General features: G+C 58.6%; 1 protein-coding gene and 1 long non-coding RNA gene across 2 annotated transcripts in view; one reads left to right on the top strand and one right to left on the bottom strand.

Annotated features, from left to right (window-relative positions):
• SDK2 (sidekick cell adhesion molecule 2) overlaps window positions 1-13,735 on the top strand; it is a 207,668-nt gene extending 193,933 nt beyond the window's left edge. Inside the window, exons 44-45 of the mRNA XM_070393644.1 lie at window positions 1,314-1,440; window positions 9,649-13,735. Coding sequence (XP_070249745.1) covers window positions 1,314-1,440; window positions 9,649-10,002 — 481 coding nt within the window. The 3' untranslated portion in view covers window positions 10,003-13,735. The remainder of the gene's footprint in view (window positions 1-1,313; window positions 1,441-9,648) is intronic.
• Window positions 13,736-22,201: 8,466 nt separating this feature from the next.
• On the bottom strand, window positions 22,202-22,876 carry LOC138994554 (uncharacterized). The gene is made up of 2 exons (XR_011468449.1): window positions 22,597-22,876; window positions 22,202-22,377 (listed from the first exon to the last, which is right to left on the bottom strand). It is a non-coding gene; the product is annotated as an uncharacterized lncRNA (long non-coding RNA).
• Window positions 22,877-27,268: the final 4,392 nt, after the last annotated feature.

Genomic DNA, 27,268 nt, shown 5'->3' with positions numbered 1-27,268 from the left:
GCCACACGGAACAAGGGGCGTCTCACCACCGGCCTGGCCTGGCCTGCCTCTCGCACCCACAGTGTACACACACCGCAGCCCTGACTGTCCCTGCACCGCTGGGCCTGCACAGAATTCCCGTCTGCGCCAAACGAGCCCCAGGCTCCAGCCCGACCCAGCCCCCACTCACCTGCATGTCAGAGGGCAGCTGAGCCCGGCACCCGTCTTCTCCCGCCTCCGTGCCGTGTGCTTGCCTGCCTTGCCTACATGAAGCCTCGGCTAGTGCTGTTCCTGCTTTATTTTTAGTGTAAAGACGCACTTTGTCGATTGGAACAAAATCAGCGCAGAGACAGCACCAGAGGTCGGAGGGGCAGGGGGTTGCCTGTGGCATGTTCCCGGGTCGAGGGACTGTTCTCAGAGCAGCAGCGTTTCTGCAGCGTGCGGCGTCCGGCCCCTGTGCGGACAGCTGGGGCTCAGAGCCACAGTGCCAGAGCAGACTGGGCAGAGGCTGGGGTGTCAGGCCCTGGGCAGTACCCCCTCGCACCCCATCCTGAGGGCAGAGTGGTGGAGGACCCCAGGCCTGCCCACTCCTCACTCTCAGCCCACGTGGCCCAGGAGCCCGCAGCCCCGGCCTCCAGCCCGCAGGCATCCGTGGCAGGAGGCGTGCCAGGCGTGTGTCCTCGTGACTCGCAGCCAGGCCTCTCCCTCACCCGGAAATGCATGATTCTCCCCAGGGCTGAGTTCTCAAAGGTGGGGCGGGACGGAGCCGTAGCCAGGAGCCACAGTGATCTCTGAGCCGATCTGAGGGAGGGAGGCGGTGCTTTCCTGGCTCTCTGACCCCAGTGCTGACTCTGAAGCTCACCTGTGCGTTTAGGACGTGTGTGAAGAGTTTGTCTACAGCTCAGGTCACAGGCCTCCCCTGAGGGTTCGATTCGGGAGGTCTCGGGGGCCTAGGGGCTGTGTCACATTCACTGCCAGGTGATGCTGAGGCCTGCGGTCCTAGAAGCACAGGTGGAGGATCAAGGTGCGCCCCTCCACCACCACCACCCCCCCCCCCCCCCCACACACACACACACACACACGCACACTTCTCTGGAGCTCATTCAAGAGCTCAGCCCAGCACCCTCAGCACTTGGGCCTCCCCCACCCCAGGCGGGGCCCCCAGCCCAAGTGCCACCTTCCAGGACACAGGCCTGTGAAGAGCAGCACAGGAGCGCGAGGGATCCGAGGGCCTTCCTGCCTCCGGGCCTCTCAGGGCCTCCCCGGACCAGGGACCAGAGGAGGCTGCTCTGAGTGAGGCCACCTCTCAGCCCCCTCCCCTCCCTTCTCTCCAGGTCTCCGCCCCGGCCTAGCCCGGGCAGCCTGCACTACTCCGATGAGGACGTCACCAAGTACAACGACCTCATCCAGGCAGAGAGCAGCAGCCTGACCGAGAAGCCCTCGGAAGTCTCCGACTCTCAGGTGAGGGGCGCTGGACGGGGGCGGAGCAGGCCCTCCCGAGAGCTGGCCTGCATGGCGGCCCGTGCGGGCCCAGCTCCTCCCCTTCGTGGGCCGTAGCGACTCAGGGTCCTAGCAAGCGATGTGGAAGTCGGATACAGGCCAGCTGCCGCCTCCCAGGCTCTGTGCAGAGTTTGCACCCGGGGCTCATGGGGTCCCTGGAACCGTGATCCCGTGAGACACCCCGAGACCATGGTCCTCACACTCTCAGGAGGCACCACATGCTCAGTCACTCAGTGGCTCGGGCCTGTCAAGGCCCGTGAAGGCGAGGAGAGGGAGGTTGACACAGCAGCCTGTCTTGCCAGAGCCTGGAGAACCGATACACTGAGCTAGTCGGGGTCAGAATGAGCCCCAGAAATGGAAGGCTGGGTGCCCTGGAGCCCCACGGCTGGGAGGCAGCAGGGACTGGGACGGCATCAAAGCTTTGGAGGTTCAGACCTGAGTTTGAATCCTGGCTCTGCTGCCGGTGAGCTGGGGCATCCTGGGTGCGGTAGGGAAGCTCTCTGAGCCTCAGTGTCTCCATCTGTAGAATGGGCAGGATAGCAGCAGACTCTGGGGGGGCGGGGGCTGTGGGGAGGATTCGCTGAGATTAGGCAGAGAGAAGCTTAGCACAGGGCCTGGCATGCGGCAGCCGTTCAATAAGTGTCAGCTCACGTATTAAGGAGGGGACGGTGCCCCTGGGAGCCAGAGCCTCAGAGCGGCTGCCATTAGGTGGGCCACGCGGGGACAGTCTGTCCCAGGCTGAGGGGAGAGGGGGCTGAGTGCGTTCCGATGAGGTGATGTCACAGCCTCCCACCCAGCCCTCTTGCCTTGGGCCATGCCTGGTGGTTGCCCGGGAAGGACCGAGAAAGGCCACTGTGTCCCACGCCCTGGACCTTTCTGCCAGGTCCTGGGAGAGGACGAGAAGGAAGAGATGCCAGCAGGGAGCAGGGCTGTGGGCCGTGTGGGAGGTGCCAGCCAGCCTGGGACCAGGCTGTGGGCCTCGTGGACCAGGGCCCCTCGCCCACGGCTGCCTTGTTCGGCTCCAGGGTTTCTGATGGGCTCGGCAGAGCCAGGGAGGGGGGAGCCCCCGCTCAGCTGGCAGGGACAGAGACCCCAGCTCAGCCTGGCGCCCAGGGACTCATGTGACTCAGACCCTGGCATCCTGTTCGGAGAATTTAACCCCTTGCAGCCACATGCATGTGGGGACTCACAAGGCCATGCTTCCCTGAAGCGTGGTTTTTTTCTTTTCCCCCCCCCCGAACACGGTGATGAGCAGTTGGATTCTAGGCACTCAAGGTAAAGTTCAAAAACATAAGGAGTTTAGTTCTGTCTGTCCAAGGGCTGTCGCAGGGATGTGTTAAGCGAGAGTCGGGCCCGGGCAGTGCCAGGCGGGACCATGTGGGTCTGCTTGCTCTGGAACAGTCCCTCAGCTGCAGCCTGTCCCCTATGCCTCCGGGTCAGATGGGAATTTGTGCCGTGACAGCTAAGGAGGCCCCAATGCCAGTGTCTGTCTGGGGTGGTGAGGGTGGTGGGTGCAGGAGGTGAGCAGCCGCTGACTTCCTCACACTCGTTCTTGAGCCTGTACCCTGAGGCCATGGAGGTGATGGGGACGCAGCCCTGGCCGCCGGGAGCTCCCTGAGGGCTGGCGGGGACAGACAGACAGGCGACAGCCTCCCTCTGAGGCCCTTGTCACCAGCATAAGGAAATCCCGTGACTGGTCCCTCGCCCCCGCGAGGACCAGCCCGACTGCAGACAGTGTGTGGATTGTGGGGCGTCCCCTGTTGCGACTTTCAATCTGGGGCTCATGGTGGGTGCCCCACGATGTGAATCCTGCTGGGATGGTGCCTCAAGGGCATGGCCCTCGGCGTCAGGGACAGCGGGCGCCCCTCCGTGGGCTGCTCTGGAGACCCTGTCCTTTGAAGCCCGCTCCCCCAGGTCCTCTGAGGGTGAGCCGTGCATGTGCCGCCTGGTTTATGTTCTCAGTCAGACCACCCAATGCTCCCTCTCCAGCACGGGTGGAAATTGGCCAGCCGGTCCCCTGTGATACGGTCGGCCATAAACAAATTGTCCCGGTTTTATAAACAGACACACATGATAGGATGTGAGAAAGGCTGTAACGGGCTGTGGTGAAGGCTGGGGGGCTGGCTGTCCCCAGTGGGCACGGGGTGGGGGTGGGGGCTGGGCCTCCAGGGCTGGGGGAGAAAGGGTTCCAGGCCTGGGGGCGGGGGGGGGGGGGGGCACACAAGGCTGAGGCTTAAAGGGCCTATGGCTTGTTTGATGGAACTTCTAAAAACCAAGTGTGGCTTCATTCCAACTTCGTTTTCAAAGTAAGAGCCCAAGCTTGGAATAAAAGCTTCCTGGTTAGCACACAAGCAAAGCTCCGTGGAAAGGAAGTTCCAAGCCGGGCACCCGCTCCTGATGGCTGCTCCGTTCTCTGTGCGATCCTGGTGGCCCGGCTGAGCTCATTGCGATGGAATTAAGCCGATGTGGAGAAGTACAGAAACATACAGGACAAATCAGATTTTATGTCATTTTTATAGTGAACGTTTATGGAGTCCACTCCAGGAGTGACGCCAAGGATTATTCCAGAATGGCACCACCTGACCCTCTAGAACAGCGGCCACCAACCGGACCACTGGCGGTCCATGAGGTCCAAAAGGTTGGCGACCGCTGCTCTAGGAAACCTGGTGGGTTTATCGCTATTTTCAGGTAAAGACAAGGAGAGGAGTGGGTGGGGGAGCCCCCTAAAGGAAGCCAGGCTCCGCCTCTAGGCCTCCTGCACACCTACTGTGCACCACCACGCACAGGTTGGGCTCTCTGTGGCAGCTGGGAGGGGTAAGCACTGTGTTTGTCCCCCATGGAGCCCCTTCATTCCTTCCTTGGTGCATTTGTTCAGCAGATATTTGTTCTGCACCCGCTAAACAGTACCAGGCACCGTGTACAGGTGGCGGCTCCAGTAATGAGCAAGACAGGCTCTTATGAATGTTGTATTGTGATCTATGAGGGAAGACCCCACGTGTGTAAATAGTCATGTTTTCATGTCTCATTAAAGTATTGTCACCACAGTAACTAACTTCGGGAGGGAAGTGGTGAGCCAAGGGCTTCCTGTTCCCTGCGGCGCAGAGAAAGCACCGTGAGAAATCCTGGGGGAAGATCCAGTTCTCCTGGAAGCCCCCGGAGGGCTGCCTGGAGGAGGTGGCATTTTGGCCGGGAGTGTGACAGGACTGGCTCATGCATAGAAGAGAGGAGTGTGGGTTCGTGTCTGGCTGCCGTGGTGGTGAATGAAGCCACACTTCATTTTCAGAAGTTCCATCTGAGTTCTGCCACCGCCCTCCCTCTGCTGAGCACGTCCCACCCTTTCTCAGTGCTCGCTCTTGCCCATCAGATTGGACCACGAGCCTCATAGGTTCCGCGAGGCCCGTCTCCCGCTTCTCCTTAGCCGGGAGGAGCCCAGATTGTGCCAAACTGTAAACACGCTGCAGGCAGGACCAAGGGAGACTGGGGAGGAGGAGATGGCACTTGTTGGGCACCTGCTGTGCCGAGCCCTGCGCTTTCTACATTCTCATTCAACATCTTGCCGCCCTGCCGTGCAGATGGGAAGATCCCCGCTTAACAGTTGGGGAAACTGAGGCTCTGAAGTCAAGCAGCATGCCTTTGGTCACAGAGCTCAGAAACGCAGCTGGTGGAGATTTAAGTCTAGGTCCGGCTGGCTCTGAGGCCGGGTCCCCTGCAGCCTGGCCTCCCCGCCCAGCTACCCGGCATAGAGGGGAGATTGACCCTGACCCCACCCCACACCCCACACTGCCCTGGCCACAGGGCGGCCGCTGACAGCTGAGGGAGGGCACACACTGGCTGTCACGTGATCTGTGAGGACACAGGTAGCCTGTGTGACGTTGTGTCTGAGATGAATGTTTCCGAGGACATTCGTGGGAGAGTCCCAGCTATTTTAGTACCAGGAGCCCCGAACCCTGACAAAATTGTGCCTCCAGAGGGCAAGCAGAGAGGGAGACCCTGAGCATGACCCCCGACCCTGCCCCACCGCTGAGCCTCAGGCTACAGCCTGTGCAGGAGGGGCTGGCCCCAGGGGAAAGGCATCGGAGGGGACAGACTCACGCCGGCTTCAGGCTGGACTGGGTACAGGCAGCACCTGAGACCACAGCCCTGGGAGCAGTCCCTAAAGGGGCTGCACGGGGTGACCTCCTGTCATCTGGGCAAGACGTTCCCGCATGACATGGGAGACCCAGCAGGACGAGGGCACCCTGCCTGGCACCAGGGTCTCCACATGCCCGCAGGCCTGTATGGCACCCTCCCATCTCCTGCCGAGTTGGTGCCGAATTCCCGCCTCTAGAAATGAGCAGAAAAGCGAAAGGCTTTCTTTCCTTTGCTCCCTCTCTTTTGTTCCTGTCTTTTCTTGGGGTCCTTACTCCTGCTGGCCCCCTCCTGGCTCCCATCACCAGGGCTGGAGTCTGAGCTCCCCACTACTCCCCGCCCCCGCCCCCCCCCCCCCCTCCGCCCCGGGCCCTGGTAATTGCTGATTGAGTAGCTTTGAGTTGCTGTTAAGAGGCCCAGAGCTGAGACAGTTGCCTGATTGCCTGGCCGCCTGGCGGGGCTGCCCATGAAAGGCCCCCTTTGTGCTGGGCCGTCACTGGGAAGCTGCATTCAATTACCCAGGGCCGTGCTCGAGAGTTGAAAGCCCGAATGGGAGCCCCTGGTCCCCCCTCGCTTTCTTCTCTTCTCACCCCACCCCCACCCAGAAAAGAAACAGATGTTCCCGGGGAAGGAGGCCGAGAGCAGGCGCTGATGCAAGAACCCCTTCCTTTGGCCTGGGAGAGCTGGGGGGAGGAGGCAGGCGGGAAGCTAACCCCCAGCCAACCCCCAGCCCATTTGGCTCCCAGCTCTTCCTTCTCTCCCTTCCCCCTCCCCCATCAGGAATGCTGCCCCACAGAGTGTCTGGCACACAGTAGGTGCTCAACAGATGGTAGCAGGCACCAGGGAGGTGATTGGATGAATGAGCTTTGGGATCTGAGCCCCGTAATGGGCAGAGAGACCAGTTCCCTAGCCTCCCAGACAGGCCTCCCCCTTCGACAAGGGGTGGGATGTGGGGGAGGGTAGAGGGTAGGGTAGAGTCAGCCTCCCCCACCCCCTGGCCTCTTCTGATCCCTCCTGATGGGGCTTCCAGGCCCCTCCCACCCAGACCCACCCTCGCTCTCTCCCTAACAATACCTTTCACAGCCTTCTTGCTGATGGAGCTCATTTCACCCTCCGGCCTGCAGGGACCCACCCATCTTCCAGACAGGGATGCTGAGGCCCAGAGAGGCTCCCACAGACACCTCCTACCCCAGACACCATCCCCACCGGGATGGGCCCGAAGTGGTCTCGCCATTCCTCCCCAAGACTGAGGCCCAGGGCCGGCCACAGTTCTCAAACCTCTAGCAACTATCCCAGCCAGTCAGTGGGTGCCCTGCTAGAGAGACTGTGGCTCTCCCTTCAGCCCCCCACCCCTCACCAACCCTCGCTGCCCCTGGACCAGAGGGACCCCCAGCCTCCTGCCTCATGGCATCACTACTGCCTGCCCAGACCTCTCTGCTTCCGGGCCAACCTCACCACAGCCCAGCATCAGGTGCCCCCCGCCACCCCTCCCACTCTTGGCATATGGAGCCCTGTGTCTGTGCGGCCCCTTTGTTCCCTCCTGGCCCGGCAGCTGGGCAGGAGGCAGAGAAAGGGACTCGTATTGTGCTGCACCTCGTCCCGGGGAGACCAGCGAGGGACTTCCCATGTCTTGGTCTTGGGGTTTTCTGCTGGGAAGAGGGGTGAGGAGGGTGAGGGTCAGCGGCAGGGACTGAGAGGGTGCGGAGGAGGAGAGGGGCCAGCGGACACAAATTAGCAGACTGACTAGGGAGCATTTATCACCCGGGAAGGGACAGGACTCTCATTCCCCGTCTTGTGACCTCTGGGCATGTGTGGGCTTTGGAAAACTCAGGCAGCTCTGAGTTCAAGCCCAGGTCTTCATTTCTTTGGGCGAAAGGCAGAAGTGTGACAATTCACTGGCTGCAGGCAGAGGTGTGACAATTCAGCAGGTAACTCAGGTCGCGTTTCCGTAGATGGTGTCACGATGGTTCTGTGCACTGTAGATACTGCTCTTGAGGGTCTAGAGGCCATAGGGGACTTTCGGTTCCCGAGAACACGTGCACATTACAGACCCCACGGCTCGGACGGAGTGGGCGAGGCCAGCTCTCCCGCTTCCCCACCTGCAAAGCAGGACACGCTGATGGTCCCAGGCTCGTTTGCGTTGGGCTCACTGGGCTCCTGGCTGTAGTGTGTTTCTCGAGTGTTTTATTCAGGTTGGGGACATTCACTTGCTGCTCCAAGCGCGCATTTGCTGGGCAGAGATGAGGCAACCTGAGTACAGTCTTCTGAACTGCGTTTTTTGTTTTGTTGTTGTTTTTTGCAGAGACAGAGGAATGGAGGAGGTGGGGGAGAAACAAAGGAAGGGGGGGAGAGAGAGAGAGAGAGAGAGAGAGAGAGAGAGAAGCATCGATGTGTTGCCCCACTTAGGGACGCATTCATTGGGTGCTCCTTGTAGGTGCCCTGACCAAGAGATTGAACCCACAGCCTTGGTGGGTCAGGATGATGCTCTAACCAGCTGAGCCACCGGGCCAGGGCCCTGCGCTGTGTTCTGTTTGGCGTGTGCTGTGCGCTAACATCCGAGAGCCTCTCTTCCAGAGAGTTAGTTGTCAGGGCGGTCCCATCTGCTGCCTTCTTCGTTCTCCAAACACTGCCGGGAGCTTGGGGTGGGGGAGGGCGATGCTATTTTTAGCTGCACAGTTCAGCTCCCGATGCCGTTTTACTTCACATCCCAGATCGACTCTTGCCTCGTGATGGCTCCCCGATAGGCAGATGGAGTGCAAGCCAAGGACAGCCCGTCCCAGCAATGTGAAGAACGAATGTAATGCCTCCTATTGCTTTTCAAAAGCTTCGGGATGGTCCCCGGGTGACCATCGGAACACTTGTGGCTCTTGTTCTCATGCTGGTTGTATGATTGAGTGTGGCTTTCATTCCGGATCCCACGTGGGTGGGCAGTGCCAGGAGACTCTACAGGTCTCCCCACCTGGCCCCGGCCCTGGCCCCGGCCCCCGTCACGCAGTAAGTCAGGGGCTGGACTTAGGCAGATGCTTAGTTTACCGGGCGTGAACCTCTGCTTTGAAACGTAGGTTTTGTTATCGTTCAGGTCTGGCGAGGCCAACAGGTCAGTGGCCTCTGAAAGATGGTATGCGGCTCACAGGTCCCAAGAAGAAGGCACACACACGGTGCCATGCAAGGCCCCCCGGGGAAGCCCCGGCGCCGCCAGCAGGCAGGGGAGCAGGAAGAAGACATGGGCAGAAGCCTTGACTGTGGTGCCCACAGGAAAGTCAAAGCCGGGGAAGCAGGCTTAGGGGAGGCCAATGAATTCAGGGGCTCTGGGGGGTAGGGGCTGGCCCTGGGGTGGTTAGGAACAGAGAACAGTGGGTGAGCATGTGGGAGCCCATTCGGTGGGCTGTGGGCTCTGAAATCAGCTCATCGTCTGAGGATGGACCCGCCCTGGGAGGGGCAGTCCCTCCAGGGGCAGCAAGGCCCCAGGTGTCAAAGCATGAGAAATACCAAAAATAAAAAGGCAGGGTTCATTCACCCTCAAAAACACTCCGCGCAGGGAAGGAAGCCAGACACAAAAGGCACACATTGAGCCCTGGCCCGTTTGGCTCAGTGGGTAGAGCGTCGCCCTTCAGACCAAAGGGTCCCGGGTTCAATTCCTGTCAAGAGCATATCACTCAGGTTCCTCCCAGGCCCGGGCCCTGGTCGGGGCACGTGTAGAAGTCAACCAATCCATGTGTTTCTCACACATCGATATTTCTCTCCGTCTCTCCCTCTCTCTTCCTCTCTCCCTAAAAATCAATGGGGAAATATCCTCGGGTGAGGATTCACACAAAAAATACAAAATCCGCAGGCTCTGTGCCAGGACCTGCTCCGAAGGACGCACAAGGCAGGCCAAAGGGGGCACCACACCCTCGGGGCCGTGCGGGGAGCTGAAGGGCCCCGGTCCCGGGGCTGGAAGAGGCCGAGCGGACATTCAGACCAGAGCCCTCCGTGCCTCCCAGCGCCGAGCACCCCGCCTGTCCCCACCGCGCCCCTGACACCCGATCTCTGTCCCCCCAGGGAAGCGACAGTGAGTACGAGGTCGACCAGAACCACCAGAAGGCCCACTCCTTCGTCAACCACTACATCAGCGACCCCACCTACTACAACTCCTGGCGGCGGCAGCAGAAGGGCATCTCGCGGGCCCAGGCCTACAGCTACACGGAGAGCGACTCGGGGGAGCCGGACCACGCCGCCGCGGCCAACAGCAGCGGCATCCAGCAGGGCAGCCTCTTCCGGCCCAAGGCCAGTCGGACCCCCACGCCCCAGAACCCCCCGAACCCCCCGAGCCAGCAGAGCACCCTCTACCGCCCCCCCAGCAGCCTGGCCCCCGGCTCCCGGGCTCCTATAGCAGGATTCTCATCCTTCGTTTGACGTCCGAAGAGGAACAAGAAAGATGGCACCGGACTCCCCTCTACCGTCCCCGCACCGCCTGCCAGAAAACAAAAACACCAGGAAACCGAGTCAGCTGTTCACCTCCTGAGTTTATTTTTCCAGAGATTCCAGGGCCAGCAGAACCGGAGGGGGAAGGAGGGAGAAGAAAACCAGGAGCCCACGTGTGGCCAGCAGCCGGTCAGCTTCGTGACTGCGGGTGGGCACAGAGCTGCGGGAGCCGCCGGGGTGCACAGGAGTGGGTTGGGCCCCTAGAGAGAGCAGGAGAAGAGGCACAGGCCTGGCTGAGGGGAGAAGCTTCTGGAAGCCTGAGTGGCTGCCCCCCTTCCAACATGTGCTGGAGCGCTGGGCCCGCGGCTGGCTGGTGCTATGCAAGGATGGGTGTCACTGGGCACAGCTCTCCTCCTCTCTCTTCACCCAACCACTGCCATGCGTGTCCCTGTTACTAGTGGGCATTGGTGGTCCCTGCCACCCCCTGCTGCCCCCTGTCCTGCTCCTCACCCTCACGGCCCCCTCCTCACCCTCACGGCCCCCTCCTCACCCTCACTGCCCCCCCCACTCCCTTGCTCAACTTCCCCATCAAACATTTGAAAGGTGAGAATTTGCCTCGATAGCTCCTTGTTCCTAACATGCTTTTTTCTTGCAAATCTAGGAGAGTGTTCCTCAGGGTACAGGAGAGCCCCTCACCTCTCCCTCCCCCAGCCCAGCCATCCCTTTACTTGAATTCACTTTCCTGAGCACAGGGGAGCGGAGATGAACTCGGGGACAGAGTAGGGGCACGGGCCGGGCATCACTGAGGTAATCGGGCGAAATGCAGGGAGTCGGGAATATAAGAAGGCCGCTTTGACTTCACTCTTTCTTCCAATTCAGGTACCATCTGCGCCCACCCCCACCCCCCCACCTCCCGCCTCCACCCCAACCCTAGAGGAATAGGGCAAAGGGAACCACTTGGACGAAGAAATTCCGCTGGCCAGGGGCTGGGGAGTGAGGTTGGGGTGAGGGAAGCCATGCAGACAGCTCTCTCCCTGGACAGACATCTTCCTCCTGTCACATGCATGCGCGCGCGCACACACACACACACACACACACACACACACCCCAGGCACCGGCAAGGAGCAGAGCCCGGGGAGCCTCTCCAAGAGAAACCCCTTGGTTCTTGTAGCCAAACCAGAGGCTCCCTCTCAGATCTGCGCTCCTCTCGCTCTCAGCCCATAGCTCTCCGCGTCTAAAAAACCCGCCTCCTGAGCACAGGGATGGCCTCGAGGCTCAGCTCCGCCTTGCCAGGGCCTGGAGCCAGGAGGGGCCCGTCCATCCGAACTGGACGCAGTTCCTGAGAAGCAGAGCCAGGCCGGCCGGGAGGGCAGGCCAGATGGGACCAGGGGATGAGAATAGCTGACGGAGGCAGAGCTTCTGCACACACACCACCCGCCCCAGGAATGTTCTTAAAAAGCCGCTCCGGTGGCCTGGAGTTCCCATCAGCTCTGGACTTCCGGATGAGGGGGCCGAGGGGGAGCCTATCTAAGTGTCGGGGCCCCTGGCGCCCCACAGTTGGGGGAAGGAGACTGCCGGGCCAGCTCGGTCAGTGCAGCAGGGGGCGCCTTTGTGGGCAGGGCTTCCTGGGGTGCTGAGCACAGGCTCTGCCCAGGGGCTGATGGTGACCTATTTGAGGGGGTGAAGGGAACACTTAGGGGAGGCCTGAGTGGAGGATTTGGGAAGCAGGCCAAGGGGAGAGAGGGCCTGTATGCCCCTTGCCCTCCAGCCCACAGCAGGGCCAGGGCTGGGGAGAGGGCCCACCCAGCCACAGGCTCCTCCCTACTCACTAGGACCCCCGGGAAATGTACACAAACATGGAGCAGGTCTGGGAAAGGAAGCACAGCCTTTCCCCCCAAGGAGGACACAGGCCGGAGGTCTGGCTTCCATGCACATCTGGCGTCTCCATAGCAACACATCTGCAGCCGCCCGCCTGTGACCTGCTGCCGCTTCTCTTTCCTTTCCGCTTCTCTTCTCTTTTTTTTAAAACAGCTGCATCTTCTTCCCTATCTGCTGTGTGTGTAACCATTTAAGGAAGTTCCCAGCTTGCACTAGGGAATTGTTCTAGCTCGGCCCACTGAGGGGCTTTGGGGAGCGGAAGCAGGGACGAGTGAACACATGGTGTGCGCATGTGTGTCTGTGTGTCATGTGTGTGTCTGTGTGTGTGTGTTGCACGTGAGGCCAGATGTCCTTGGCCTTTCATGAATCACCTGGTGCACTTAGATGTCTGCCCTCCCTCCTCCCCACACGCTCATTCACACCCATGCTGAGACGTGTGAGGGCTCACACACATGCACACACAGGCATGCACAGAACACACACCGCCTGTGTGTTAGCAAGGAGGTCTTGCAACAGCCTCTTAAGTTGTCTCCGCTGTGAGGCTCAGGCAGCCTGAGTCACCCCCACTCAGGACCTGTCGTCTGAGAGGACAGGACACTGTACAGAGCCAAGCATGTCAAACTCAAAGCCGGCGGGCCTCGGGCCTGGGCCGTGAATTTGACATGCTTGGTGCAGACCAAGGCCCCTAGGTGACCCCATGATGGCAGGCTGGGCCCAGGGTGAAAGCCCACCTTTCACCTCCTCTCTCCCCTCCCCCCGCCCCCCATCAGAAATGTGGCCTCCACCACCCTGGCCAAACCTGGGACTGACTCCAGGCTCCTGAGCAGACATCTCTTTGCCTTTGTTTACATATCTGCTGGGGCAGAGGAGGCTCCCGCCCCCCGCCCCCACCCCCGTCCCGACACCTGGCTGCACTGCCATGGGGAACAGGGAGCCTCCCCGGCCTGTGGTTCGCCGGGCCGGGATGCCAGGGCCCTTGTCTGTGTGACTCCACCTGCGGCAGGTTCACACCAGGACACCTGGCACCTGTGTCTCTGCCTGGCCGTCGCCCCAGGAAACCCGGTGTGGCACCCAGCAGCCCACACATGGCACCCAGGGCCGCCCTGCCCTTCCCCCTCCTGGCGTGCCTCCGTGTTCACATCAGCTCTGCACCCCGACTGCCAAGACAAACCAAAAAGCTGCTCTGAGTTCCTCCCGGGGCTCCAGGGAGTTTGCAAACGCAGGCTGCCTGTCCTGCCCCCAACACTGCCAGATTCAGAGGGAACGCTGCCCGGAGGCCTTCCGTCTGCCCACACCTCCCTGGGCAGGGCTTTCAAAGGTGCCAGAGCTGCCCCATAGCCCACCCTGGGCAGGGGCCTCCCTCACCTTCCCACCACGCACGTCGGAAGGTGCCCACCCTGGGGGAAGGGCGTGGTGGGGGGGCACCACCTGGGCAGCAGCCGCCGGCTCCCCAGTGCCTCTGTGTGGTCCTGCCCAGTGCAACCCTGACACCACCCTGAGCACAGGTGCCCTCTTGGGACCACCCCCCCCCCATTGGTTTCCGTGAGAATAACCAAAAGCATTTCAACGTGTTACCTTTCTTTACACAGATAGACTCCAAAAACCAACACAAATCTTTATTTTTTTTATTTCAAAGATATAATGAAAAATTATGGGGAGAGTACTCATTATGGCAGGTGTCTGTGTGTAAGAAAAAAATATATATATCTATATGTCATATAGCTCGTTAGGTTTATTTTTTAAAGGAAAGGTAAGGAAGCAATTGATTTGAGATATCTACCATGAGAAGTCCCATGTCCTGTCAAACTTGTCAGTATTTTATAAATAAACTTTTTTTTTGGAGTTTTGAACGTTCCTTTTTCTCCTCCCTGGAAGGTAAATGGAGACAACTACCCGCCCCCCCCCCCCCCCCATATGATACTCAAGCAATCTGCTCCCCAAACACCCACCTGTGGGTTTTTTGTGGAAAGAATCAAGGGTCCAACTTTCTTAATTCGTACGGGAGTGGGCATCCGTGACTTGAAGTGAAATGTACTATTTTATTTATTTCACACTTTCAGCATAAGGGCCTCTCAGATTATGCCAAATTAGAGGCAAAAAGAAATGGTCATGATGACTAAGAACTGTAAAGGCCGTCGCTAGCCCGTGTGTGGGGTTCGCCCCGTGCCAGGCGCTGTTCTAATGACTGCCCGTTGAATCACCCGGAATCCTCGTGGCACCCCCCTCGGAGGGCGGCTGGGGCGGGGAGACCTTAAGTGGCTCGCCCCGGAGAACTGGCAAAAGCCAGGGTTTGTCCTACAGCAGCCTGGCTCTCAGACATCCCTGCTGCCTCTCTGATGTGGGAAAGCAACTTCCTCGCCCATTTTCATTGTAATTTCTACAAAGCCAGCTCCCCAGGCCCTCGGGGTCTTGAGGCAGTGAGAACTGTTTGGTGGATCTAACCTACCTAATCCACCCAGGTTTAGAGTCAAGGCTTGACTCACTGGCTTCATGAGTACAGTGGTGCTACATTATACCACACTGACGTCACAGACCTTAAGTCAGATGGATCCCAATAAAAGAGAGTGAAGGAAAAGTGATTTTAACAGTACACGTATTGCCATTTATTTTACACTAGAGGCCCGGTGCACAAAATTTGTGCACTGGGGGGGGGGGGGGTGCATCCCTCAGCCCAGCCTGCGTCCTCTTGCAGTCCAGGAGCCCTCGGGGGATGTCCTACTGATGGCTTAGGCCTGCTCCCCTTTGGGAGCTTGCCAGCCATGAGCCCGGCTTCTGGTACACTGACCACCAGGGGGCAGCTCCTGTGTTGAGCGTCTGCCCCCTGGTGGTCAGTGTGCATCATAGTGACCGGTCCTTATGCTGTTTGGTCAATTTGCATATTACAAATTTTTTATTATATAGGATAGTCTACATAACTGTATAATGCACATTCATAAGGCCTTTGTATAATCAAAACATAACTAAAACAGGGAGTTTTAGACATATATATCTAGGCACACTTTACTTTTACTTAAGATTCACAAATGTGGATTTGTTCACCAATCTGTTCATGTGGGGCCATAGCATTTTTCTTTTTTTTTTTTCTGTTTGAGAATGGGCTCTCTATGTGCAATTCTTTAGTAATCTTTCTTCCACAAACCACCTCTATAAGGCATCCACAGCGAATTCAGTTTCTATCTCTTTAAAGTAAAGCAAAAAAAAATGTACAGAAATGATGAATGGAAGACTGCAGTTTCCAGTTCTGCGTAGACGGAGCTTGGCAGTGGCTGCTCAGTCCCAACAAGTGAAAAGCTGAACCCACTGAAAACTCAACAACTCTCCTCAGCTCCGCGAGGGAAGTGAGGTCACAGGGCGACTCCTGCCGTGAAACTGGGGAGATGGACAGGAACGCGGAGTATCTGCATTTAGCGAAGTAGAAAACAGGGCGATGTCGGAGCAGAGTCTCAGCTCTTACTGTCTTGCCCTGAAATGTTACAGTTCCTGTCCATTTCCAACTCAACACACTCTTTTATTTTTGCAGCTTATTCCTTTCCCAAACCATCCAATGTCATTTTCAAAGAAGTCCTCATTCTCCTTGTGCACACTCATCTTAGCCGCTGACATCAGACTTAATTAAGTTACGTAATTACTAGAGAATGGACGGAGCCATAAACAAGGTTGAGAACAGTGGTAACTGAATCTGTAAACATCCAGCTGGAGGCGCGGGAGCAGATTCGCGGGGCTCTCAGCCTTCAGCTTTCGGGGACTGTGGGCATCTTCATTGTTTGCAAACGAACGTAGGGCACCCTTTCCTATGGCTGGTTGCCTAAGGCAGGTCAGAGGAGAGACCTCCTCCTGTATCTGTCACAGTACACGCAGTGCATTCTGTACCGGATGACCAATTTTCAAGGCCATTAACGGGTTTTCCAGGGTAATTTTGACCACACATAACATTTACCTTGCACATAATTTGAAACCCAAGCCCCCACAGTAGACAGGACTCCACTCAGTGGAGTTGATTTTCTTAAAAGCTCCCAGTGTCACTCAATGGGAAAAGCACTTTGGGTATAAGAGAGCATGGAGTTAGCAGACATGGGTTCCTACAAATATCAGCTTGAACTTGAACTTGAGTTCATCCTCCGCTACCTCATCTGTGGAATGGGTGCAGTTTCTGCCTTTTTCAACATCAGACTCGTGGAATGAAGCGTAGGGAAATGACCTCTCGGGCACAGGACCTCCAGGCTCTGAACACGCGGCTCAGGTAGATGGGCTGCAGGGTGGTGGGGGGCTGGGCTGGCTGCAGCCCCCCTCGGCCCCACCTGCCTGCAGCAACACGGTCTTGAAGGGTTTGGAACCTGGGTTCTCGGTAGGGTTGCCGGATAAAACCAAATTTTGCATGGGACGTGTTTACCCGAAAACATTGTTGTGTAGCTGAAATTCACATTGAACCAAGCAGCCTCTATTTTCATTTGTTAAATCGGTCACCTGGCTCAAATCCCAACTCTACAGCAAGAGGTGGGGGTTCGTGCAAAACTTTCAGACCTCAGTTTTCTCCTCCAGAAAACGGGCATGAGCAGGGCGATTACGTGTGAACGTCGTTTGTAAGCCGTACGACACGCTGCATGTGTAAGGGATTATCGCTATTGTTCGTGGATAAAAGGACACTGGGCTCATCCAGGAGCTTCTGCTGTGGGCGCAACTCTGGCTCAATGAGTCCCGACCCCCAGTCCTTACCCCACGGGCTCCGCCTGCCTCTGGAAATGTCTCCAAAGAAAATGAATCTTAGAAATGCGGGGGCCTCGGAGGGGGTAGTGGGAGTGTCTGGCCTTCCAGATCGTGTCAGCCACGCTAGGAGCAACCGTGCTCACATTCACATCACTGCGGAGAGCTTCATACCCGGAGGAAGGCAGGGCCCGGGGTCAGAAACCCGGGTGCCAGTGCCCCTGGGGCCTGGTGCGGCCGGCGGAGGGGCAGGTGCCTGGAACCTGCGGACAGACAAGGCTGGACGGAGACACAGGCCCAGGTGGGAGCTGGAGAACCCCCAGGTCCCCACCTGGACCTGCCTCTCCTTCTGTCCTCCAGCCTCCTCCCTGGGCTCCTTGTGGTCCAGGCTCGTCCAAAAGCCAGAGGTCACCGGAACACGGTCCCCACAGGCCGCAGAGCAAGGTGGGGCGTGGACGGGAGGGTCACATGGGCGCCAGCCGGCCCACAGTAACGCTGTCCTGTGCCTTCGGATGTGGTTTTTCCTACCCCTATGGAAAGTTCCTACCCTTCCTACCCCCAGGCAGGCGAAGGTGCACGTCTCTGACTCGATTCTCTCCGTGTGGATAAAGAATGGAATTAGACTCGGGCGTAGGAGAGAATTCCGAATGTCTGACTTTCTGTGGCCTGCAACCCCTGCCGCAGACAGAGCCGCGGGGCAGCAAGGACAACGGCCGACCTGTGTCCTGCTGAAGGCCTCTCTGAGCTGAGGCCATCCCCACAGCAGGCCCACAAGCAGGACTCTCCCCTCTCCCCCGTGTCACAGATAAGGACACCTGCCAGCGACCGCCAGGTAAGTGCCAGAGCCAGGATTGGCCCCCGCTTGGCTGGCAGCCTCCCCCCGGAGGTCAGACGCTGGAGGAGGGGACCCGGGCCGGGGAAGCCTTCGTGCTCTGGGCGGCCAAGCAGGAAACATTGTTTTAGGACAATGATGTCCCCTCAGTTGGGCAAATGTTCTCCCTGAAGGGCCAGGGAGTAAACAATTCAGGCTTCCAGGAAGCAGCCAGAGAAAGACACAGCAGTGAAAGCACGTGGCTGTTGTACTTAACGGACCCGGAGACGAGAGTTTTATATAACTTTCACCTGCAATGAAATTTCATTCTGGTCTTCTCTGTCCGCATCCTTTTAAAATGTGAAAATCGTTCTGGGTGCGTGGGCCACCCAAACACGAGCAGAGTTGGAGGACTCCTGGTCTAAAGTGGCTTCTGGTCAAGCTGATACTTGCTGGAACCTCTATGGGGTTCCGGGGGGACCCCCAGATAAGGTAGTCGAGGGTACTGTAGAAGTGTTGTCTCCCGGCTCCCTGCTCACCCCCCCATTCTCGTGCGCCTAGAACCTCGGAACGGGGCCTTATTTGGAAGCAGGACCTTTGCGGGTGTAACTAGTTAACGAGCGATCACACTAGATTAGGGTGGGCCCCCAGTCCGATGGCCTGTCTTTATGAGAAGAGGCAAGGACGCAGAGAGGCGCACAGAGCGAGGAAGACTGTGTGAAAAGAGAGACAGAGACTGGCTCCACGCAGCTCCCCGCCAGGGGCTGGCAGGACTGCCGAGCTGCAGGAAGCTGGCGGGGGAGGGGGGGGACAAGGACCCTCCCCCAGAGCCTCCTGAGGGAACCGGCCCTGCCAACACCGTGAGTGTGGCCTTCCAGCCGCCAGACTGAGAGAACGCGTTTGCTGGGTTCGGCCACCCCGTGCACAGAGATGTGTGTGGCAGCTCCGGGGAAAGAGGGCTCAGTTCTGCTTGGAGCTCCGCTGTGCATCTCTTCTCTCTGGGGGTTCATAGACTGGCAGGGGCTGGCGGGATCCCAGGCCCTGGCCCTCCCGGACCTCGGGCCTCCCGCCCGCTGCTTCCCAGCAGTCTTCGATTCCGTAGAGAAGGGCCAGCCAGCCCTGGATGAAATTGGCAACCACGGGATGCTTGTTTTCCTGCTCCTCCCCCACCTCCCCTTCCTAAATGGTTTCCACCTTCACTAGGAGCCAAACAATCCTTCCCCAAGGTCAGAAAACCCACACCCACCATCCACCTGCAAAGTATTCATCGCAGGTGCTGGGGAAGGGATCCCAGGCCTCTCCCTCTGCGGCTGTTGCTGGGTAAACACAGGGGCCCGGAGAGTAGCTGGGAGCAAGGGGTGCAGGCAGCCCGCCTGTGGGTGGAGGCCAGACCTGCCTGCGTTCCGAGCCTGGCACCGTGCCCAGCCAGTGGGGAGGCCCAGCAGGCTTCTCCACGTCCCCCCACACCCAGGGCCCCGCAGCCCAACGCTGGATGGAGGACGCCCACACACCACCCAGGACACCTGTGTGTATGCACAGAGGTTCATAAATGAACTCACTCACTCTTCCGAAGGCGGGAGGGGGCACACACAGAGGCCAGAGGAACCTATGGTGGTGACAGTGCCCGGGACCCACCCAAACGCCATGTGCCCCAGCCTGGAGAGAGCCCGGCACCCTCGGGGTGGAGGGACCTGGAACGCCCTCCCTGACTCCTGTCCTGGCCCCTGTGTGTTCCACTGTCTCTTCTGAGGAGAAGATCGAGGCCCCTGGGTGACGGGACTGTGGTTGAGACCCGGCAGCGTTTACAGGAGGCCGTGCTGTGAAGGGATTTGGCCGGTAGCGGGGAAGGTCCGGGAAGGCTCTGCGAGAGTCGGACGGATGGGAATGGCGGGGAGTCAGGAAAGCCACCTCAGAGGGAGTCCCCACGTCATTTCTTGGAAGGAGATCCGTGGGGGCGGGACAGGCAGGGCGGGGAGCAGGGGGGACGCCCCCCCCCCCCCCCCCCGGGCGGATCTGCGCACATCTGTTTGCAGTTTCCAGCTCACCTCCACCCCCGCCTCGCCCTCCCTCTGCAATTAGCTGCCTGTGCTTGTCCGGCCTCCTGCCCCGACCAGCCCTGCACACGCCGGGCCAGCCGGTGAATCAGAGGTGCCTTCTGTGGGCCCCTGGGGTGGGGGCGGGGTTGTTCCAGTCCTGACACCAGGACTACCCTCAGGGGAGTTCCTGGGGTCCTGCCCGGACAGGGCTGGGGGGCACCCTCAGCCCCCCCCCCTCGGGGTCGGCAACGAGGACAGACAGGAGAGAAGCGGGTGAGGGAAGGGAAACCACAGGTGAGCCCAGAAGAGGAGACGCAGGAAATGGGTCGCCGAACCCACCGGCTCCCGAAAGGGGCGGCTCTCGCTGACGGCCGCACCCGGAACCCAGAGCCACGCTGCCTGGCTCCTCGGATTCTTCGGGAGCCAGAATCCCAAATTTTATGTAAACCCCCTTATGCTTACGTATTAGCAACTAAAATATATATTTTTATATTTTATATATATATATGTATATATATATGGGGGTGGGCAAAAGTAGGCCTACAGTGGTTCATATGGAAGTAGACACGCAGGTTATGATCATTATAATAGCTTTATTAACCCAATAGAATGTCAAATGCAGATGTGGACCTACTTTTGGCCACCCCCATGTGAGCATGTGTGTCTGTGTGTACACACACATATGTACACACACATGTATAAAGCACTGTTGTGGCAGATTGTATCTTGCAACAGCGATTGCAGCAGCCTCTCCCTCTCATGTGTTCTCCCATCGAAAGAGGGGCCATGTTCCCCCCCCCTTGAACCGGTGGGGTGGGGCCTGTGACCACAGCACAGTGATGCTACGGGACTTTCTAGGCCGGGTCATGGTTATGGGTTGAACGGTGTCCTCACAAAAGATGTGGACATCCTGCGCTGGCCCGTTTGGCTCAGTGGATAGAGCGTCAGCCCGCAGACTGAAGGGCCGCGGGTTTGATTCCGGTCAAAGGCATGTGCCTCGGTTGCAGGCAACCAATCGATGGGTCTCTCTCACATGGATGTTTCTCTCTGTCTCTCCCCCTCCGTTCCACTCTCTCTAAAAATCATTGGAAAAATGTCTGCGTGAGGATTAAAATAAAAAACACACCCCGATGACTTCCTAACTCCCGGCATCTGTGAATGGGACCTTAGTTAAAAATAGTCTTGCTGGTGATTGAGTCAAGATGAGGTCATTTGGCTCTGATCCTTTCAAAAGGGGAAATTTGGATACAGAAACAGATACGCAGGGGAAAGAGGGCTGAAGGCAGGGAGAAGGCCACGTAAAGACAGAGCATCAGGGCGCGCCACTGGGAGCGAGCGGGCGGCAAGGAAAAGAGGCTCCCTCACAACCCCCAGCAGGGTCCAACCTGCCGTCAGCTTGTTTTGGACCTTTTTTTAAAAAAATATATTTTTATTGATTTCAGAGAGGAAGGAAGAGGGAGAGAGAGGTAGAAACATCCATGAGATAGAATCATGAATCGGCTGCCTCCTGCAAGTCCCCGACTGGGGATCAAGCCCACAACCCAGGCATGTTCCCTTGACTGGAATCGAACCTGGGACCTTTCAGTTCGCACAGGACGATGCTCTATCCACTGAGCCAAACAGGCGAGGGCTTGATTTGGACCTTCTAGCTCCCGGACTGTGACAAAGTAACTGTTAACTCACCCCGCTGGTGGTACTTCATCGTGGCAGCCCTAGCCTTTCTGCAGGTTCTCCTGGGCACTGGATCTTGGCACGTGGCTGCCGCCTCGAGCAGAAATCCACGCTGTTCCACATGGAGAAGCCACGCACAGGTGTGCTGGCTGCCACCCAGCTGAGCGTCCCGCTGACGGCCAGCGTCAACCTCCAGACCTGGGAGTGGAGGTTGCCCAGGTGACTCCAGCCGCCGGCCACTGAGTCACACCCAACCCACAGCCTGCCTTTAAGTCTTCTCAGCGGAGACCGCTTACATCATGGAGCCTGGACTTCACTTCTCAGAAACGCCTCTGACCTGGAGCAGGGGCCTGGGCCCAGGGCAGCCTGCTGCCTGACACAGACTCGTCATTGCTAGCTGACCTGACATGTCTTTGCCTTCAACCACAACTGCTTCCTGGAGGGCATCCAGCTCGGGGAGGGGACAGAGGGCTTGGGGAGAGGAGAAAGCTAGCGTCAGTCCGGGAGGCATCAAGCATCAAGCTGGGGAAGTGTAAATTAGCCTTGACAATGGGCTCGATGAGTTATTGTTATGACTCAAAGGCTTCCGCAGGAGCAGAGGAAGGGCACACACATACACACGCGCGCGCGCGCGCACACACACACACACATACACACATGCATACACACGCAAGCCAACAGGATACTGACCACTCTGGAGAAGAGAAAACTCTGAGGCCACCGTGATGAGCTTTGACAATGACACCCCGCCCGCAAACACGTGTATCTGCACCTCTTCTCCATTCTCTCCACGGTCAGAAGAGACACAGAGATGCCAGGCCCTTCACCATTCGTGACAGCCATTGACTCAAAACACCATCGTGTAGGCTTGAATGTGGGAGCAGAAGTGTCCAGTCGGGGGGCAAGGCGGCTAGCGAGGAGGCTCCCACAGTGTGCCCAGGGGGCCGGGAAACTGTAGGGAGACCCCCGAGCCAGACAGAAGTTCACAACATCAGATGCTCAACCCAAGGCTCTGGGATTTGGGGGGGCCCCGTGCAAAGGGAGGGAAGGCCTTGGGAACACCTCAACAAAACGCACAGGCACAAGAACCCACTGATGGGAGGCACTGTTCCTTTAAGTGCTGGGAACATCTGGGCGATGTGTCACATCACGTTGGGACGGAGAGGATGCTGAGTGATGTCTTCAGCTCCAGTCACCATCCTCTTCCCCCTGGGCCATGTGCTGAGCTCCAGGAAGGAATGTCACTGGGGTCTTTGGTGTGGATGTGGGCTGGGGAGGCGGGTGATGAAAACAGAGGGGGACATGGCTGTGACCTTGTAAGAACGGCCTTGAAGCGGGTGAGTTGGGTCTCGGGGACACAGTGTAGGACCTTCCCAGGCAGGTAGGCGTCTGTCTGCTTGGTAAGACGGTGCCCATCTCCTCTAGCGACCTCCCCTTGCCCTGCCTGGGGTTTTCTCATCTGAAAATGGGGACCACGTGGGTACCCACCTCATGTAGTTGGCGTGATCACTCACGTAGCGAGATCACTCACACTGCAGCCAGAATCTGCTTCCTTTCCTGCCGTCTCGTGGTTTTGTGGCTAAAACTGCAGGCTCTGGGCCTGACTGCTTAGCATTTTTCAGTCTAGGAACCGGATTTAGCTGTGCCACCTCGGGCTAGTTATTTAGCCATTCCTGTGTTTAATCTGAAAAAATGGGAGTGAAATTCGGAATCCGAGCCTACAGTGAAGTACTCAACGAGCCAGTGACCAGCCTCCTCCGGGCTCTTACTGAGGCCACACGTGCCTGCAAGCTGGCCTCTCGGGGAGAAGAAAAGCCTTCTCTGGGCACGGACAGACCCCCTTCCCTCACCCCCCCTCACCCCCAGTCCCTGGTCTCACCTTCTCCCTGGCGGCCCAGGAGGCTGCCCTCCAGCGGAGAGGATGACCGAAAGTCCTGGGAAGCCCCGGAGCCTGGCAGACTCCTTTATCAGGACCGGGACTGCCCCTTGCAGATAACGGGCTCATTTTTTTTTCTCTTAGCTCAATTCTAGGAAACACTGCAGGGCGGGCCCACTCTGTGCCCGAAGATGCCCAGGAAAAAACATGGTTCCAGAAGGTCACCCTTGGGCCTTTAATTTGGAGACAGGCTGGCGGCCATGTGGGGAGCCCCCGTGGGGTCCCAGCTTTACGCTGACCTCTGACCTGCATTATCTAACAACCTCACGCCAACTACATGAGGTGGGTACCCACATGGTCCCCATCTACAGATGAGAAAACCCAGCCCCACGGAGCTCAGGTGACTGCTCTCGGGTCCTAGAGCGAGGCCGGGATTCGAGCCCAGGACCGTCTGACCCAGGGCCTGTGTTCCTAGTCCCGATCTTCCGGCCCTCGGAGCACCAAGAGGAGACGTCCGCTGAGGGGCCAGGTTTGGCTCTTCCACGTGTCGCGGGGGGGCACTGGTGGGTGAAGCTCTGGGCTGGAGACATCTGGGGACCACACAGAACATTCCTTCCGGGGTCCCCGCTTCCGAGACTCCCTGCCTTTGCTGAAGTTCACAGTATTTGGCTGCGGAGCCCAGAGCTCCGGTTACATGGTTCTCCCCCGTCCTGTCCTCCCTCCTGGATGAACAGCACATTGGGTGTCATCTCCCACCTTCGGGAAATGTCCCCGCTCAGTGTTCAGGGGCCGCGTGTTAATAACATGACGATGCACATGACAGACAGGTGGGGTGCGGGGGGCCTGTGCCACCTGTCCTTCCCCTGGCAGAGGATGGAGGTGACACCACAGGACCCAGAAGCCTCAGTAGGACTTAGCAACAACAAACCAGTACCTGGTCCCTTGCATTGGACTTGGCAGTTCACAAAGCAAGGCCGCGTGCTTTATCTCCCGCGGTCTTCAGGTGACCTCCGGTGGGTCCGGACTGTCACCATCCCCCCCACAGACAGGACTCAGAGAGACAAGTGCATGCTCCAGGGTCACACCACCCAGGTGTTCTGACCCCACATCTGAACCCCTTTCTAGTAACTCGCGGCTCTCTGCTCTGCTGCTGCCCCTTGACCCACATCATCACCTTCTCAGGCCTAACTCAGCTCTTCTGATGCTTCCTGCCCACGGAGTCCCAGCCTGCTGAGCGGCCTCTCTCTCTCCAGTCAGGGGTCCACTGACACAGCGCCTCCCTCACCCCCTGAGCCTGGGAACGCCATCCTGGGGACATGTGTGACCCTGTAGATGGCCCAGCAAGCTCATTTGGGGAGGTTGGGGGGGAGGGGGAGTTACCAAATATAGCTCAGTTTGGGGCTAGGGTTAGGCGGGAGAAGGGAGGGCTCTGGGGCTCAGGACACGGCTTGTTCATTCATCCAGCCGACATTCTACATGGAGACTCCAGTCCACATGGAGATTCAAACACCAACCAGCCCTGGCCTGTGTGACTGGGTTGAGCATCATCCCATGCACCTAGAGCTCGAACATGCCTGGGTTGTGGGCTCGATCCCCAGCAGGGGGCGAGCAGGAGGCAGCCAACTGATGTTTCTCTCTCCCTCTCTCTCTCTTTCTCCCTCTCCCTTCCTCTCTCTCTAAAATCAATAAAAACATATTTTTAAGAAAAACACCAGACACCAAACCATCCTGACTCCAAGGAGCCGTGGGGTGACCTGCTATTTTACTCTCGGGGTGCACTGGCTGCCCCAGAGCCCTGATGCACGTTAACCCCCTCACAGGAGGGTTCATGGCTGGGAGCCTGGGTGGTGGGGGGCCTTGTCCTGACCCCCAGGTCGGGGATCCTGGGGGTTTTCCCAGGCTGCTCGGCAGAGGTGGCCCTGCCCACGAAGGGGCTCCAGGGGCTTCCCAGGAACAGGGAATCCAGGAGTGAAAGAGCCTCTGTCCAGCGGGTGGCAGTGAACGGTCCGGGGTGGGCAGGGCCTCAGCTCACGGGGGCTCCACTCCAAACTATGCCAACAGCAGGCCCTGGGGACACCCTGAGGTGTCCATCCAGGAGGGACCGTGTCTGACGACCTCGGTAGGGGGGGAGGTTGGGGTTGGGGGACTCGGATAGGGATGGGAAGTCGCAGAGCATGTGTGTGGGAGGAGCCTTAGAGATTAGCTCATTCCAGAAAATGAAATGTCCTGCCAAAAGTCAGGCGTTATGGCAAGCGCCAGGCTACAGCGAGTGGGGGGCCTCCCACTTTTCTACAAGGAAACAGAATGACCCCATGGAACGGATCCTGGTGGGGCTGGGGCAGAACCATCCGAGCTCCAGTGCCCAGAACCCCACGCTAACACACGCTGGGAGGTAGGAGGCCCCTGGGGTTGTAAGGATCACGTGTGCCCAAGTCCAAGGGCTGGCCGGGCACCTGGGGCAGGCAGAGACGTGTGCCCAGGCCTAAGGGCTTTATAGGTCAAATGACACCAAAGCTGCAGTTGAGAACTGAAATCCCTGTCCGGAGTCAGGGGCTTAGGGCTTGCCACGAAGTTCAAGGTGGGTGTTACTTATGCAAGCGGCAGGCTTTGTTGTTGCTGCTGTTAATTTCCTCTGCTTACTGACAGAGAGCTCTAGTCTACAACTTCGCCTCAGTGGATACCTGATACCTAGGAGGTTCCCAAAATTCACAGGCCTGGGATCCCAAATCCCAGAGAAAATGAGCACTTTTCTTCCAGTCAAGCCTCCCACCGGCGTCCTAGCAGTGCAGGGAGGAGCAGCTTCTAGAAGCATCTGAGCTCCTTCCCTGGGCAGCCTGTGCCCACTGTGGGGCCTCCTGAGGTCTGGATCCGGCTTCCTACAACCACAGGCAAACCTCAACGGACGCTCAATGTTGGTGGAAGGGGCCTCAGAGGCAGGAGCTCAGTTCCGGGAAGGGCGGAAGGATCCCAGGGAGTCGCAGGACTTTGTTCTGGGGAATCTGCTCAATTGATATGTAATCTAACCCGGAGGGCCAACCCCGACACCTGTGGAAAGAACAGATTACCGTCTGTGAGCCCTAAGGACAAAACACTTTGTTTTAAATGTGGGGAAAGAGAAGGGCGGAAGTGCCTCCGGGACCCGGGACTTGGGAGTTTTCTTGGGACAGATAAGACTTGAGTTTCTAAGGGACCTGGGACCAGCGAATGGGGGAGGGGGACGGTTGGGCGGAGTGAGGGAGGGTTGACAACTAGCAGCGAAGAGGGGAAAGCACCAGCGGGAAGGGGCCCACTGAGGGTCCCATCCAAGGCCAGGTGGGTAGGAGGGAGCCTGCAGCCTCCACTACCTCCACCCCCTCCCTTGAAACCCCAGTTGGGAGCGGCTAACAGCAAGGGAGCCTTGATGTGCTGTGCCCTCTCTCCTGGGCAATAGTCCACCGCGGGCCTCGGGGTGGTGGGTGTCCTTTACAAATGGAGGCTATTTCTCTAAAAAGAACCAAACCCAAGGCCTGCTTTTCATAGGATGCGGACCCTGGGACTCAGGAATTCATCCCCTTAAGTTTCACTTGAAGGCCCAGCCGGTGTGGCTCAGTGATTGAGCATCGACCTATGAACCAGGAGGTCACGGAAGGATCCCCAGTCAAGGACACATGCCCGGGTTGCAGGCTCGATCCCCAGTAGGGGGCGTGCAGGACGCAGCCGATCCATGATTCTCTCTCCTCTCCCTTCCTCTCTGAAATCAATAAGAAATCTATTTAAGAAAGTTTCATTGGGAGAATTTGGCCTCCGCAGACAATCAGGCAAGGGGCAGTCGGAGAGGCAGGAAGATCAAAGACCGGCCACCTGCGGACAGCCTCCTCACCCCCGGCCCCAGGCCAGGTCCTCAGGCCCCTCCGGTTTCCAGTGTGTCTGGGATGGAATCCGGGACCCAGACGGCGCCTCGGGTTCCCATCTCCGGTCTGTCCTGGGCCCAGGGGCGAGCAGGCGGGGTTGGGGGTGTCTGGTCGCTGCTCCGAAAGGGACGAGCCTCGGGAGTTCCACGTTGAGCCCCCCGGGGAGAGTCGCGCCCCAGGTGGTACTGGGTCCGGGAGCGCAGCGAGGCGGGGGCCCCCCGAACCCCTCTCCCCCACGGCCCAGGCCCCCGCCCGGGCCGCCCCACTCGAGCTCGGAAAGTCTCAAGCTCGCAGATTTGAACCGCGGAGGCCAGCGGCTGCGCTGAGGTTCCCAAAGGCCATTGGCTGCGGCGGCGCCGCGTCGCCCGCGCGGGGGTGCGGGGCGGAGGCGGGC

This window comes from Myotis yumanensis, unplaced genomic scaffold (assembly GCF_028538775.1).
Source record: "Myotis yumanensis isolate MYYU_CA2020_CCGP unplaced genomic scaffold, mMyoYum1.0.hap1 SCAF_16, whole genome shotgun sequence".
In the NCBI taxonomy this organism is placed as follows: Eukaryota; Metazoa; Chordata; class Mammalia; order Chiroptera; family Vespertilionidae; genus Myotis; species Myotis yumanensis.
Note: the sequence above shows the minus strand (reverse complement) of the source record. Positions and strands in the feature narration are given on the sequence as shown.